Source organism: Chamaea fasciata, unplaced genomic scaffold (assembly GCF_029207755.1).
Source record: "Chamaea fasciata isolate MVZ Bird 193981 ecotype frontalis unplaced genomic scaffold, bChaFas1.0.hap1 SCAF_4, whole genome shotgun sequence".
Taxonomy (NCBI): domain Eukaryota; kingdom Metazoa; phylum Chordata; class Aves; order Passeriformes; family Sylviidae; genus Chamaea; species Chamaea fasciata.
The window spans coordinates 72,341,447-72,358,318 of record NW_027094089.1 but is presented as its reverse complement, the minus strand read 5'-3'; the positions used below and the strand labels follow the sequence as shown (position 1 = coordinate 72,358,318).

The 16,872-nt window shown below is 37.7% G+C and overlaps 1 protein-coding gene across 3 annotated transcripts in view; it reads left to right on the top strand.

The window, feature by feature from the left end:
* The window catches only part of ATG10 (autophagy related 10), a 68,895-nt gene that overhangs the window by 5,036 nt on the left and 46,987 nt on the right, over nucleotides 1-16,872 (top strand). For all 3 annotated transcript variants that reach the window (XM_066181948.1, XM_066181949.1, XM_066181950.1), the window contains exon 3: nucleotides 1,456-1,575. In XM_066181948.1, the coding sequence (XP_066038045.1) occupies nucleotides 1,456-1,575 (120 nt within the window). The remainder of the gene's footprint in view (nucleotides 1-1,455; nucleotides 1,576-16,872) is intronic.

The following is a 16,872-nucleotide window of genomic DNA, read 5'->3' as shown; positions in this document are numbered from 1 at the left end:
ACTTGAGAGGAACAAGGAAACACTTGAGAGGGTGTTGAGAGTGAAAGAAGTGTTTTTCTATCACCAATTTAGACTTAGTTTTTCTTTCACCATTCTCTGCATGCTAGGTTCCTCCCTGCACTTAGCTCTGCAGCTGGGACATGCAGGGAAGTTTGCTGGGTTCATGCTCCTGACGAGATTTTTTGAGGGAAAAAAGGCATACAGCAGTAGAAGTGAGCATTGTAATTGCCTATAGTGTTATTCATGCGTAAAAATCATTCGGAAAAAATACATGTAGAGAGCATTATCCTTCTTTTTTGTGTGTGAAACTTGATCAGAGCAAAGTAAACAAGTAGCTCATAGTGGATGTTGGTGGTATGTAGAAACTACAGTGTCTTTGGGAGGAGAGAACTAGTGTGTCAGTATAAAACCTATGATGGTTTAAAGGTCAAAATAAATGGCATAAACTGTGTCAGCAATGACAAATTAACTAAAGAGTTAAATCATAGTTAAATTTGCAGTCTTGTCAAGTAATTTAATGCTATGTTAATGAATTTTGTAGCAAGACTGTTTTGAATAGAACCCTTTTCCATCAGATGTTGTGCATATGCTCTCTGTTTGTCTAAAATAAAATGTAATGAAACAGCTAATAAACCCCCAATTTATTTGTTTCCTTTGAGAAATAAATTCTCGACATGCAACTACTGTTGTTTGTGTTCCATGCGTGCTTTCTCCCTTTCAGAGTGTATCTGTTATTAAACATTTTCTCTCCTCTTCTAATTAGGAAAAATAAAATGTGCAGGTAGACAGGCGAGTAATGCAAGAAAGCTCCTAAACCTTTCTCCTTCTTCTCTGGGATTGTGCAAGGGCACTTAGCAACTGTGGGCTGTACGGCCTGGGAAGCAGAATGATGAAATAGCAACTGGGAGAAGGCACAGCTTCGTCTGTTTTCTCTTACGTCTGACCTCAGAGGTGATCAAGAGGAGGAAACAAGTTGTGACTCTGCATACATAAATTCTGAAGTGATTTTGTTTTGTTTTCAGAACTTTGCAAAGTTAGAGGGGGGAACAGAGCAAAACCAAAGCAGTCTCACAAGAGTTGGGATGTTAATCCTGACATGAATGCATTGAAATAGGTCAAAATCGTTAATGTCTCCTCATCTCTTCAGCACCTTGGTGCACTGCCTTCCCGTTCTTTGGTGCTTATCCTGATCCCCAGGGTGCAGTTGTCTTTTTCCATTAATAGCTTTATTAAACTTTATTTTTGCTGTTCAGGTCTTTGACTTCCTTCAACACTAAGAACCGGTGTAAACTGTCTGTGAGAAGGTGCTGAGGAGCACTGCAGTCATCGGTGCCTATAAAAAGATTTGGAGCCTGTGCCTAAATACCATGCTCTGTTTATTTTCTAGAACAGTGAAGGCATTTACCATTTTGGTTACAGAAAAATTATTTTTTCCTTCTCTTTTTCTGAACACAGGACCTTGGTGATGGTTATCTTAGTAAGACACACTTCCAAGTAAGAAATAGACACATCCTACCAGACCTCAAGGAGAAAAACAATGATAACACTGAACAAATGTTATTTGCACATATAGAAGTAAGTACAGATTTCTGAACTTATGTGTTTATAAAATAAGTAATAAAATTGAAAAACACTGTGCTTGTAAGTCCTTCCAGGAAGACTTCAGATCTGAAGCTACCAGTGGCTTTTAATTAGTTATAGGAAAACTAATTAATACACCTCATTGAGGTGTACAGCTGTATTGGTGATGAAAACTGGGAAGAAATGGAAAAGATTCCAGCATCCTTTATGTAGGTGTTCTCCTCATAGGATAATATTTCTTATAATTTTGATTCACTAACATTAAGGAAACTTTTTTTTGTGTGTGTGCGTGTTTGGAAAAAGATTGACCATCAAGATTTATTTATCTTGGAGGTAAATGTTAGTTAAAAGGATAAAAGAAACTTTGAGGTTAATACTCATTTGAAGTGATACTTATTGAATAAGACTTTTATGCTCAGTGGCTACTTTTCTACTGTGGAGCTGACTTAAAGACTGAGCAATTTTTTGAAACTGGTGGCGGGTAATGAGATGTTCCTGAAGGAGAATAAACATCTTTCTTCCAGAAAATTAAAACTGTTCATTAAACACTGGTTGGACTGATCTGAATAATTATTTGCTTGCTTGAGTCTCTATTACACCTCCAGATTATTGACTAATCAGGATATAAATGGCAGGGATTCCCTCCCTTCTTATGTTGTTACCATAAATAAGAAAATAAATCTTGGATTATAATAGACTGAAAGCAATATATTCTGTATGCTATAAGCTGTTGAATAGGTGGATGTGGTATACTTTGCAGTTACCTTTTTCTGCAATTCCTTTCCTTTTTCCATCAGTACTCTGATTGCCTTTTTTTCCCCCACTGAGACTCTGGTACATTTAAGACATTTCTGGTCTGAAATGAGTATTCTTTTGGCCTGGTTTCTGAAGGAAATGGTACTTAAAACAATTGTGCTATTAGTCTGTGATACAGTAATTTCTTCTGATTTTTGAGCTCACTCACAGGTTTCAGCTGCATTTTAAAGAGGGTTAGATATCCAAGTCATTTAACGACTAGCTGAAGCATTTTTCAAGTTTTCCTTTAAATTGTATTCTAGTATTTTGTAAAAAGAGGGCATATATCAATGCTTCAGGGGTTGTTATTTAATTGTCATTAACAACAGTGTGTGTACACTTCAGTCCTGACTTGAAACAACAAATTACTGTTTATATTGAAAATTACTTTTGATGATTGTGACCTTTTTTTTTTTTTTTAAATAACGAATCAAGTCTTGGTTACAGAGTGCATTTTAAAAGAACATCTGTAAAAAAGCTATTGAGTCCTTCTTCTGGAGAGAAGGTGTTGGTTGTAGAAAATGGCATGAAACAAAAAAGACTTCAGAGTCTCTAACATACTGAAATGTTAAATATACTGAAATACTATAATAAATAATACATTGAAATAAGATTCCAGGCCAATCTTTGTGATTTATCAAGATGCTGAAGTGAGTAGTCCTTGAGATATTTTGAAAGATTTCTTTGTTTTGAACCACAGTAATGTGCAGGTTAGAAGGACCCCTTTGAGAGGGAGCCTTTGTACCTGTCGTGTAGGAGGTGTAGGAGCAGTAAAGATGAAGAGTGAAGCAAGAGAAAGGTCTCAGAAAATTATGGAGGTTATAAGACCATAAGAAAATGAATTAATTTTTTCTCCAAAATATTCAATGCCTAATAGAGATATGATGTCAAATTTACATTCTTCATTGTGCTGAAGGGTAACCAGACTGTTAAAAGTTATTTAATGTATCAAATAGGAAAACGAAATTTGCTATGGATATTTAGAGTAAAGCTGTGTGTTTAACACTAAGAAAGATGAAAACGGTGACTGTAGAGAGGTTACATTTTCTTAGGCGCACTAGTTCCTGTGTAAGATGCATGTTCTTTTTCACAGATATTAAGTGCTAGAGACCAATTCCACTCTAATAACAATCTGTCATTTAAATAGGTGTTAGGTTTTGGTGTTTTTTTTTCGTTTTAATATATGTTGTACCCATAAATCACATGGTGTTACAGAATTACTGCAATCTGTTTGAATAAGTTATTGAAATACATTCTGATGAAAAGCAAAAGTTGTGGTCTTGTTGGACAATAGAAAGGTTTCTTCTTGCTATATGCATTCAATATTTACTTTTTTTAAATTAATAATTTTTTAAAATATATTTGGAGCATGAAGAAGCTCTAAATAAGAAATTAAATTTATTTTGTAAAAAAGGCTGTTGACTGATAGTTGCATATTTCATGATTTTCAGTTCCAGAATTACTGTTATGATCTTGATTTTTCTATGTTGTATCTGTTATTTGTATCTTACTGGAATATTTCCATCTGTCTAATCTCATCTCCTCCAAGGTGTGGTAGATACGATGCATGTGCATGTAATAATATAATTAACCAGGAACAGTATGAAAGGAAAAATACAGAAATTAAGATCCGAACAACCAACATTCATTGTTAGGAGCAATCAGTGTTTACAAAAATAAGAAATAAACCTGTGTTGTGGAATATGCCAGGGCATAAGAGGCCAGAAGGATTTCCTTCCCTCATTGTGGAAGTCCAGTTTGGAGATTAGAAATAGAACGTAAGTTTTAGCAGACAAGGTGAAAATCTGGAGGAAAATCAGAAGACAGATTTTTGAAGTTGGGTGAAGTTGATGTAGAATAAATCGTAAATACATCCTGTTGTATTGGGGTACAGTTAGGATGTTAAAACTGTATAGAGGCAAAATTATTATTGTTCTACTCATTTTTAGTCTGTGAAGAGATGCTGAAACTTAATGATACGATAAATAAAATACACAAATAGCCTGAAGTAACTTCATTCAAATAGCGAATCAATTATCAGTTATCACAGTATCAAAAGTGTGCTAATCTTATGGGATCTACTGGATACCTGACCAATTTACTTGGAGTTTGTTTCATCTCATTGATTAGCATGGACGGTTAGTGTTTCCAGCTTTCCATCTTATTGATTGGTGTCTAAATATCAGGAGTCTTCCCAGTGAAGGAGTGATGAATAACTTTGTATTCTGGTCTTTTTCACAAAGCAGTCTGTATTATGTGCTGGTTCATTTTATACAAGTTGTTTTTTAATCTAAAAACCAAGAATAAAATTCTATGTGGGTTTCTTTCTGCTTATTTTAGGTATCTGCAATACAGAGCTTGTCACTTAAATCTTTGTTTCAGCCTGAGGAGGTAAAAAAGCATTTTTGGGTATAAATCAGTTGACCTATTTTAGGTATCTCTTCTAAGAGAGGACGAGTCTAAAAGTGTGTGTTTTTCCTCAGGGGTGATTAAGGTTAAGCTTCATGGCTGTAGATGCCTGCGTGTAGTCATGTGAGCCCTATTCAACGAAAGGTGACTCTGGGCTCCTAAAAGGATTGGCAATTTGTGCTGGTGACTTCACTAGGGCAGAGATTTCACTTTGATGATGAAGCTCATACTTAGTTGAGTGTTGTGTTTTGTAAAGTAGCAACTTAAAGACAGTTTAAGGAAGTTTGTCTTTTTTATACTTGGCAGTCTCTCAATTCTCAAGCTGTTTATCTTAATGAGGTGCTTGGGATCCTGTCTTAGGCAGACCCTATTTTTCCATTTTTCCAGCTTCCTAGAAGAGGATTCACACTGTTCTTCTGGGACGCCATTCTCTCTTTTTTTTGTGGTTTTAGTTTAATCAAGATGTTTATTTCAACATTCTGATTGGTAAACAGCAACTACTAATGACATTGTGACTGATGATAAACTTTAGGCCAAGTTGGTGGAGGACACCCTTCTGACCAGTGAGATCAGATTCAGACCCTTGGATATGAGCTGAAGAGTCATAAACCTTTTAGAGTCTCTTCCAAAAGAATAAAAATAGCCTGCGATGCAAAGCAAGGGTCAAATAGGAACACACAGGCGCCATTTGAAAATTTTTAGGTTGCCATTTTGTTCTGGTTAAATTTTTATTGAATCAGTTGTTGTCTTTCTGAGCTGTTCTGACTTTATGCCAGCTGAGTGTCATCTGTACTTTTCCACAGACAGCATAAATCTTGTGTAACCACCATAAAGCATTCTGGCTAATTCAACAACAATCTTCAGTATGTATCCTTTCTTGATCCAAATCAAATCTGTCCTCCCAGGACATCTGTCAAGGTCTTTATTGGTGCACATGGGACTGTGTCTTCTTTTCTACCAAGGACAGAACAGTTACATACGTTATTGCGTGAATTGTTGATAAGGTAAAAATACTGTGTAAGATTCAAAGTGAGGGTAGTTCTCTTGCCTCAAAGAGCTTTACTCTAAACGAGTAAAATGGGAAAATCTGGATTCACTTTATGCATTTTTTTTGTTTGTTATTCAAATAGCCCAAGGGAAGCAATAAGTTGGAGTAATAATTCTCAGTGTGTGGTGTGTCTCAGCTCCTCTGGGTATCGCAGAAGTGAGTCAGCATGCAACCATTCCTGGAGCTGGAGCCACTGCCACTTTATAAAGGAGTGGGCAGGTTGGGAATGCTGAAGGTCTGTTATTACCTGATACTGCCTTTGGAAAATGAGCACTGAGCCCCAGCAAACATGCTTATGAAGTTATGCATTTGCTGTATTGTGGGCTCCACCTTTGTTGGCAGCTGTTCATGAGAGTTGGTGAGGATCTGCCTGATGGGGGATTTGGGAATGAATCTGACATCTTCCTTAAACCTCGTAAGTCCATAATTTGCTGTTCAGCTGTGCTTTTAAGTTTGTAGCAAATAGAAAATGACAGTTTTAGCAATTATTAATAATTTTTTTCTCTAAACAAATCCAGTATTTTTGCAATTAGGAGCCCCTCCTTTTTCTTTTTTTTTGTGCAAAAATAAATAAGATGAACGCAGTGTAAACATTTGCATAACCACAGTATTTGTTGGATGGTTAAGTGAAAACCCAGCAAACAGTGCGTAAGGAGAAAAATGTAAATACACTTAATAGAATCCAGCATTCACTGCAGGAAATAATGGAGGTACCTTAGTAAAGAGGGAGAAAATCAAGTACTGCATACCTAAAACATCAGTTTGTAGTAAATGTGTTGGGCTCAAGAGCAGTGAAGTTGCTTGTGTACCAGAACCATTTTGACATGCCACATCACAGAAATGAAACCCAAATGGAGACCTGTGAAAAATAAATCAAGAAACCACTTATGCTGAAGAGTTCTAAAGTGTATTGCAAAATGCGATGAAGATCCTCATGATTTTGCTTAAAAATCTATTAATCTGAAAGTGGAATTAGTCTTTATTAAACCACAGGAAAATATGCCACTGTGGATTTTATTAACTGTTGTCTACATGGAAAGGCTTGGCAAAATAATGGCATTGTTTAGAAATACCAAGGCTGGAAGGAACTTTGGTGTAGACAATTACACCCCTTCCTCAAGCTGGAGAGCCCTCAGAAAAAGAAGAATGCCTCTGACAGAAGCCACCTGAGTCCCAGTCCTGCCTTGGGGCTCCTTCTGTGATGGGATGCCTCAGTCTTCAAGGAGGAGGTTTAAATGCTTCTGCTCCTGTAAAGCTCTGGAGGCATGGGAAGGTTTTGTCTCCCACACACAGACCTTTGTGCATCGTTTTCTGTGTGTCACATTGGAATCCTGGCAAATCTTGTTAGCAGTAGTTACATTTAGTTTTCAACAGCTTTGATGACATGCTGTTGGCTTGACTGTTGTTGAGGGTGGTGGGACCCTAATCTGAATTCTCTATCTCGCACATTCTTTGATTGCTGTTCTGTTTTGCCCACTAATAACTTTCCCCAAATCTTAGGAAATATATTAAAAAACAAGTATATAAGCTAATTATGATGCTTTTGGGAGAGCTGAAGGAGCACTTTGTATGACCTCCCAAAGTGATTCATTTTCTGTTTAGATGTTAGTGTGGAGTGATTTCAACTTTTTATCTGCCATCTTGGTATTCAGAGCTGTCACTTAATATTAGCAAATAAATGCTACATCAGACACAGGAAAAGATGCTCTAATTCAGGTTCGGTAACTGAATGTGACAGTTTAGTTGGAGTTAACCCTAGTTGGAGGCATGATGTCATTCCAGCAGAATGTCTTTCTTCTGTAGTAAATAAACCTTCACTTCCTGTGGAGCATGCACTGAGGCTGTGGGAAGTGAAGGTGATTTTCCCAGAATCTGAACTTTGAGAGAGTAGTAATGCCAGTGACAAAACTATAAGCTCACCCTTTTGTCCTGGTGATCCTGTGTTTTAGATATTAAAAAGGGGAATTGTTTTGTTTCCATTTAATGATTTTCCCATGATGTCTGGAAGGATGTTTTGAAAAAAATCTGTATGGTGCTTTTAGAGCATCTAGACAAGATCAAAATCAGAGTAAAGTATTTACACTTTTTTAATTCTTCAAGTTAAAATTTAATTAAATAATTCTAGTTTGATTTAATGTCGTAAATGTACATTCTGGTGCAGTTTCTTAGTACAGCAAGTCATTATTATGAGGTTGTAAAAAACAGTTTTTAAAAATTGTACCAGAGTGGATTTGAACTGTGGTTGTCTTCACACAGTAAAGTGTGTTAATTTACCTTAGAACTGTGTGTAATTGCAAATACAGCAGCAGTATCAGAGATATATTGGCCACACAGTCACTCACCTATGTGGACTGTGTGCTTTCCCTCTCAACCTGCTGGGTTAATATGATTTTTTATAAGTCTTAGTGACTCTTCCATCAAATGTTGTGATGCTTGGCATGCTGTGATAGCTGGGCAAAACATCAAGAGATCCCAGCTTCTACAGTTTTATCAATGGAAAGACTTGTGAGAAATTAAAATCTGTTTTTCTGTTTCCAATTTAAAAAATATTACTGCTGTGGTCTTAGTAGGAGAGACAGTTTTGAAAAAAGACATTTTTCCTTTGTTGTATTGTTCACCCCCCCCCCCCCCCCCGCCTTTCTTCTCTCCTCCAAAAAATGTTCAAAATGAGCTGCCGTGAATGGAGGAGGTACTGCATGGATGGCCGTATCAACATACATGCTTATGTTGGCACGTATGGCCACACTTTGGCTTCCTTTTATTTAATATATTGAGACGAATGCATGTTGTAATACAGCACTACTATGACATTTTCTAAGCAGTGCTGTGTGCCTGGGGATAACGGGAATGAAGAGTTTGGGGGGATCTAAATTCCCCAACTTTCATGCATTTTGATATCAGTACTCCAGGATGCAATGGAACACTATTCATATTGGTCGTAGTTGTTCAGAGTTGTTTAATCACTGAGATACACACATGGCAGAAGGATTTTTCTCCAAACACATGCATTGAGATGGAAAATATCACAGAAAGATTAATGTTACCATTTTTGCGTTCCTGAAAGCAAATCTCCACTGTGTTTGTAACAACCTGACCTTGCCAGGTGTATATAAATTTTGAAGATAAATACACATTTTCAAATACTTAATGACATTAATTCACAAATGAGAGACACAACACTGTAGTGTTTGTCAATATTGTTTTACCACAATAGAGACAAAATCACAGTCTTGTCAATTGTTAGCATTTTACTTTTAATGGTGAACCTCAAAAACACTTAATGTTTCCAGCCTTGCATACATACCTGCTTTAGTTTCTCTTAAATTAAATTCTACTGGTTCAATGTTATGTTCTACTTTTCTGGGGATGATGATGCTCATCTGTATTGGAACAATGCTTTTATTTTGGCCAAATGCCTGTGTTTTTAGCCGTGTCATATGATTATCTTTCAGTGTGTTTGGATTGCTTGCCTGCAGCACACAGGTCGTGTTGGCTCAGAGTGAATATTGCAGATTTAGGGCCTCAGACTGGCTTCCTGAGAACCAGGCTAAATGGCCAAACTTCCATATGTTGCTGCTTTGTGGAAAATTCATGGTTATTGTCCTTTTAGCTGTGAGGTCCAGCTGTGAGTTTTGCTTCCTTCCCAACACCATCTCACTCTCATTGTCTCTGAAATCTCAAGATACATGAAAAAATGCTTTTCTCCGCTTTGTTACTAAGAATGGTTGTGGTTTTCTGCTCTGGAAAAAGATGGAGTCTCATACTTCCTTTCCTCCCCTGCATGATATGGTTTTCTTTACCATAAATCTTTTTGTTAGCCTTATTAATTAAGAAGCAGCCACTTCTGGGTTTGTGTTAATATTGTAAATAAAGCAATTTAGCTTTTTTCTTGAGGTCAGAACATGGTGTTTCTTGAGAATACTATAGATTTACATTGTGTAATCAGTGTGTGATTTTGAGGTCAGGTCCTTTCTAGATATAACTAAAGAGCATTGAAGTTCACTGAAACTTAGAAACTTGTGGTGCAGGAAAATGTGTTCTAGAGTTACAAATTATTTGTCATGAATCATAAAAATATCTTACTTTTCCCCACATAGACCAACACACAGAGAGAAGACACTGCTTTTTTACCTTGTAGGAGTCAACTTAATATATATACTCTAAAAACATGTCTATATATAAAGTGTATATATAACATAAGACTTTTTTGTACTGCACTGGTGCTCAACATGACGCTGCCAATACAGAGTGTTGAAATTTGGTACTAATGTGATTATGAACGCCCCAATTTCAAAATTCCTGTTCTAGTATATGGCTGAAATTAATTTGGTTCTGTCAACTTATATCAGACAGGTGGTTTCCTGAATGAGCAAGACAATATATCTTTAACACAGAGCAGGGTTTGTTTTTTTTTTCCACTTGAATTTGGTTTGTTAATGTTGTGTAATCTTTCTGCCCTGGTTTGCCAGGGACTAGTTCAGGCAGCACTTGGACATGCTAACTGACTCTTTAAATGAGACACTCACTTCTACTGAGAGCAAGATACTGAGAGCACATCCTCACAGGGGACATGAATGCTTGGAAATGGAAAATACACTTCTTGGCATAAATGGATGTAACTGGGAGTATTTTGCTTAATGGGTGGTTGATGATCTGTGGTGGTTGCAATGAAAATGAGTTATTTGAGTTGACTCAAACATCTCTTACCACCATTTTGCTCTGAATTCTGAGGAAGGTACAGTGTCATACATTAAATAAGATTGAAGTTTGCTGTTTGAAGAGGAAAACAATAAAGTGTAAGAACTCATTGTGGTCATGAGATAGACATTTTTCTGCGATAAATGATCAGTGAAGTTGTGGAAAGGCAGATGTGTCTAGTATGGGAGAGAGAAAGCTGAGAGACAAAAGACTTGTGCTGTAGGTCATACTTTATAACTTACAGTTTGTGTCCATCTAGTGATTTTTGTAATATGATCATTAGTGTTTCCATCTGTATTTTGTGTTTCCCCCTATTTGATAGCTTGCCAATAAAATTTCATTCCCAGACTGCTGAACCTAGCTTGCAGACGGATAGGGCACAAAAAAACCCCCCACCTTCAAAGGAAAGCACATAAAAAAGCTTAGAAATCACCCGAAAGCGTTAACGGCTCTGTTGGCTGTTACACGATGGGATGCAGGAATTGCAATAATGTTCTCTTCCATCTGGTGCCTGCAAACTTGCTGTTTTCGGAGGCATTCATTGCTGTAGCAAACTGTTCACTTATTCATTCTTGTGTAGTTGCCCGTTATTCTTTGGAAAAGACTTGGGTTGAAAGCGGTTCGGTTCTTTGTTACAGAAGTGCTCAGTGTCAAACATATTACAAGGAGATGTCAGTCCAAATGCAAATACCATCAACTCTCAAAGCCTCTCCGCATGTTGTGTATATTTGGAATGTGCTGTGAAGGTGTAGTCCCAGGAGCAAGGATCTTGACTGACAATACTCAAAGGAAAATCATGCAATATCTGTGCCAAAATGTCTATCTCAGGCTGAAATTTCAATTTCCGCTTTAAATTTCCTGGCTTGTGTTAGCTAACATTACAGCCTTGGTTTTCCTTCTTTTCTTAGCATCTTGGTGGTTATTTTCTTTGTTGCATCTGGACTGGTTAATTTTCAGGAAGGTGAGATAGCAACTGAGTGGAAGATGTCACTCTGAGAGGGAGGAATGGTTTAAGGAACTAAGGCAAGTGAAGACACATTTCTTATTGCCAAACCATGAGATACAGGAGTTCATATATAATTTCTGTGCACAAACCATTTAAAAATGTCCAACTCTTCGTCATCCCTGAACATCTGAAGTGACTATGTTCAATAGCAATAGAATTTGGTGATGTGTTCATAGCAAGACAGGTTAGCCATCACCTGTCATACATGATCCTATCCCAGAATTTAAATTAGTCTCTTCAGTCCTGCAGTATTGAGCAAGCACGTTAAATTTTTAATAGTTTCCCTGAAAGTATTACAGGAATTCCCAGCATTCTGCCTGTTTTAGTTGAATGCTATGTAATAATGTACATTTATATAAATCTTGTGTTGATTTCAGAAATTGTAAGCAGTATTAGGGTGTGTTGAGATGACCTTGGAGACATTCATTTCAGTATATGTAAATTTTCAGGTGCTGTGTGATGTGCCTTTGTCCTTTTCAGCTTTTTTTTCCTGGAAGGATTTGGTGCTACCTGTACTAATGGTGACCGTGGTAGTTGTGTGTGGGATCTGGCACTGCTGTATTTCCACATGCTGCAGATGTAGTGTCTGAAATACCAGCCACCAGGTCTGCTCTTGAGGGCCTCAGGGCTTTTAGTATAAAAGCTTAGCTCTCATAGGCAGGTATGTGGGAGGCAGTGGATGTGCCTGTTTTTGACTCAATTCCTTTGGAAATGCCCTGGAGATCACTCGAGATTCTGTTTGCCACCACAGTGTACTCTTGAGGTTGTTTGCCGGTTCTTTGTGCTTTTGAGTATTTCTAAATAAAGATCTTAGCTGCTTGAGTTCAGGCAGCAGCATTGCAGACATGGGTAGATGGTCACGGTGACCTTCAAAACCGGTTATTTCTTTACCAATGAACTTGGAACTTTTTCCCTGAATGTGATTTAATGAATCTGCATTGTGTCTAGCTTAAGAAAATGGAATTCCATCTTCCAGCTTCAGTTAGTGCTTGTGAAACTTCTGTTTTCCCTCCTATATATATATTCAGTGAAATCCATACTTTTGGGATGTTGGTAGGTAATGCTGATCTTTTTGGAAGGGAGGTGTGTCAGAAGACTTAAATGTTGTTATCTGGGCCATACAATTTCCAGCAGTTGTGGAAGCTGAGGCAGGTGTCTGAGCTGAATTGGACCCTGGCAGCAGTGGGTCCTTTGCCTCTCTTCAGCAGCTCTTCTGAGCACTAGATGCTTGGGAAAATCAGGTCACACAGACACTTAAATAGAACAATGCCAATCTGAATGAGAATCTCTGAGTTTGAAGGTGTTGTCCAAGATTTAGAAGATAAGGCAAAGTTAAGTGTCTTGAGTAGTTGCACAGGTTTGCAAGTAGGAACACAAGAGCTCGAAAAAGCTTCCTATATGAAGTCCTGAAACCAAGTAGGATGCATGGAGTATATTTAAACATCTCCTTTGCAGGGTTCTTGTCTTTCAGCAGTCACAGCATTTGTTCTAATACATGTTTAGTGTATGTTTAATTATTCCAGTGTTTAAGATGCTGAAGTGTAGTTAAAAATTGAAGAGAATATTGAACCAAAATTTTGATCCCATGGTCTGGTATAAGCTAGAAATATTTAGCACTCAGAAAAAAAAAAATCACTACTGCTATTATTACTACTGTCCATTTAAATACAAATGTAAATAGCAAACTGGCTCATGGTTTTCTAATTTTAAAATATTTCTAATTGCTCCCTGTTGCTAGATGCTTAAATTCCATGTTCCACATATATTTTAGAAGAATAAAAACACATTTGCTGTTTAACATCAGATGTAGTTTTTGTGTAAACTGTAACTGCACAAATTTGAATTCTGAGAAAAAAGTTAAAAATTGGAAAGATGAGACTGCAAAAGGTCTGCTACACCATGGTTAGCGAAGTATAACACTTTCCTTTGGATTGTGTTAGAAAACCTGTTTTGATCTGTTTTTCTGTGATATGTGCTCCAGACTTTGCCCTTGCCCCTTCTCAGAAATTCTTCTTTCTATCGAGTGATGCTAACTACATTTGAGCAAAGTAAAGGTTTTTAAAGATAATTAAGTTCCTGCAAGTTTTATGGAGGTAAGTGGCTGAGTGGAGGACAGGCTATGAAAGTTCTCTGCCTGAGGTAACTTACTGTGTGCCAGAGAATTGACATGACAAAGGCCTTGGTTAATGTCCCAGCTGGGGAAAGGGCCCTCTCCTTCCCTAAGACTTGATGCAGCTGTGAAGGATAGTAAAATCAGCCAGACTAAACATTTCAGAGTAATTCCAGGTAATTCTGGGCTCACAGTGTTTAGCAAGCAACTTGATAAGCAATTTCAAAATATTTTGTCATCTGAATTTGAGGCAATACAAATAAATAAATATGAATTGATTAAAGAAGTACGCTGGCATAAAAAAAGAGACTGCTTTCTTGCAATTGATTTTTTCCTCCCACTTTCCTCAAGTGCCTTTGCTTTGGGAAGACAGAGAATGCATTTGATGGAATGTGAGTATTCCTGGCACAGTATGCAAAGTACATGGACATTAAAACATTGCATTCTTTGGGGAAGCCGAACGTATACATAGCTGGTACAACATTTGTCCCTGTGAATGGCAGCTTTGAATGCTTATGAACAGTGAGAATACCTTGGCAAGGTATTCTTTTCTCCATTGTTAACCAGATTTGTGGTATTGGACTTCATTTCCTACACCAGGTTTTTTACCTCATCTACCGGCTCTACTGATTTTCTTTGTCTCTGCATGGAAAGAGCTGCCACAGTAGGGCCTCATTATAGAATTTTATTTGAAACCCATCTTTGGAAATACCTCTAAAAATAACTAGACTTAAATGTCCTTTTTCAAAAAAAGTCTTTCTGAAAACTGCTGAGATAATACTGTGACAAAAATCTTGGTAAAAAAGAAGAAATAGAAAAATAACATGAGTGGGGTGGTTGGTGATGTTTGTCAGTTAATGTACTTCGTTACCTTCAAATGTAACCCTGTTCTGGTACACTTAGTTTTGTGGAAGCTGTTCTCGCATTATTGCAATTAGCTGGGTCCTTTCAGATTTTGTCCATTGGAATTTTAAACTGTTTCTGAGAATTCACTTTTACCTGTTGTTTTTCAAAGGCAGCTCTGGATCACAGACCTTATTACCATGTGTAAACAGCTGTAGCAGGTGTTCCATTATCTCTTTTTTCAGTCAGGTCTGGGAATCTTGCTGCGATGAGCTGTTCCCTTACATGTGTGAAGCCCTTCATGAAGGACAGCCCTCCTCAAAAATGTAAATAATATCTAATTAAAAATCATAATCAGTTTTCTTTTGTGATTGAAGAACATTTAATGGCCATGCACGAGTAATACAACAAAGTGCTTAAGCAAATCGAATCAGAATCAAGTGCCTCAAAGTTTTAAAAATAAAAGTATTAAGAACTGAACACTTGACACTTAGAGCTGAACTTATTAATAATTTGTAGAAGTAAAGGGAGGGAGTGACTGGCTGAACAGAAAGAACTGTGAAGAGTAGGAGGGAAGTGAGCTGATGCAATACTTTTGTAAGGAAGGGGATGAGCCCATTCTAGTACTTTATAGGCTTTTTTTTTTTTGATAGTTTCATAACACCAGAAATAAGATTGCAAATAGTTTAATTTTCAGCAGCAGGAGAGCAGGAGGGGGTAGGTTTTCCCTGCTTTTTTTTTTTTTTCCCTTTTCCCCCGTCTGTTTATTGAATTATCTTTTACTTAAATTTTCCCCTACCACCATAAAAAAACCCTTCCTAGATTTCCTAGATATTAAAAAAATTCTTTTCTTGGTAGAGTCGATACTGCTGTATTCAGTTGGTCCTGAAGTAAAATATTTGTTCTTAAATAATAAGAAAAATACAGAAAGCTTCTTCAACACTTCCCTCAAAAATAAACCTTAGGGAAAAATACTTGTTGTGGGACTGTAAGTCAGTTTGAGAGGATTTACAACGTTTTAGTTTAAAAGAACAGTTTAAACAAATTTTGAGTATGTCATTAATTGGATTTGAACTCAGACATACAGAATTATTTTCCCCCACTGGCCTGTTTCAAGTGGCTTGTTGATAACTATGGCATTAATAAATTTAATTCCTATTCTGGTTATTATTTCTAGAACTGGTAAGAGTCTTTGGTATATAACAACTGATGGATTTCTCTCAGCAGTCCTGTTTCTTCATGAGCAAAACCTGAAACTCCTTCAGACTTGGTTTTAGCATGTAGTAAGAATTACAGAACAGCAGGTCTGAGAAAACAGGCTCGAAAGGATATATCATTAATTGATTCTTCTTAAAATAAATAGATGGACAACTTGAGTGTTTATGTTCCTTAATTTCCAAAGGGCAAATTTTAATTTCCGGAAGAGGTTTAATGGTTTTGACTGAAAAATGCTTCACCGTGCTTCAATCAAATGTGTAGGATAGTCTGAGAAGCAGCTATGGTACCAAGATCATTAGGCACCCCAAAATTTAGGAATGGTACCAAAGTATAGCTTAGGCTTTTTAAATTCAAGAATTTTCAGAAAGAGAACCTGCGTTATATATGGAAAATAGGTCTGAAAAGATGCTGAGACAAATACCATAAGATTATGTAACCCTGCATATAGCAATATTAAAGAAAGAAAAACAAGCCCAGGGAAAAGATTGCAGACAAAAGATATATTACTCTGTTCACCAGGTAAATGGAAATAAATTCCTATTTCCAGTAAAAGATTATTTCAGACCAGGCAGGATGTCTGGTGAGGATGGGTCTGATGATTAGCTACGGTAGATAGCAGATGCTTCAGTTAAGGGGGTGTTGGGGGTTGGGTTTGTTCCTTCTTTCTCTGGGGAATTTTTTCCCCACGGGTTGCCAAGGGGACCGGGTGTTGGATACTTGAGAGTGCTTGGCTGAAACAAAGAGATGGACAAAAGGTGGAAGGGGGAGATAACGCAGGTAAAAGACACAGCTTGAGGCAGCTGCGTGCTTTTCTGCTTCCGGCGTTCGGGAGACGCGTGTCGGCCGCTCCTCGAGGATCTCAGCCGCCGCAAAGCACGCCGAGGGGAAGCTGGGCGCTTTCTGCCTCGCCTTCGAGCTTCTTCGGCGCTGCTCCTCTTGCTGCAGCGTGACCCTGCACTCCCTGCGCTGCCGGGACATCCTGCCCCTGCCTGCCGGGACACCCTGCCATCCCAGCTACCAGCCCGGGACTTTTCCACTGTTCCAGCTTGGTGCTCTGAGGATCCTGCAGGGACACCGAAACCAAACTGCCCTGGGTTTTGTGAAACAAAGCCCTCAAGGTTCTTGGTACTGTTGTCGTTTGTCATTAATGCTGTAGTTGTTTGG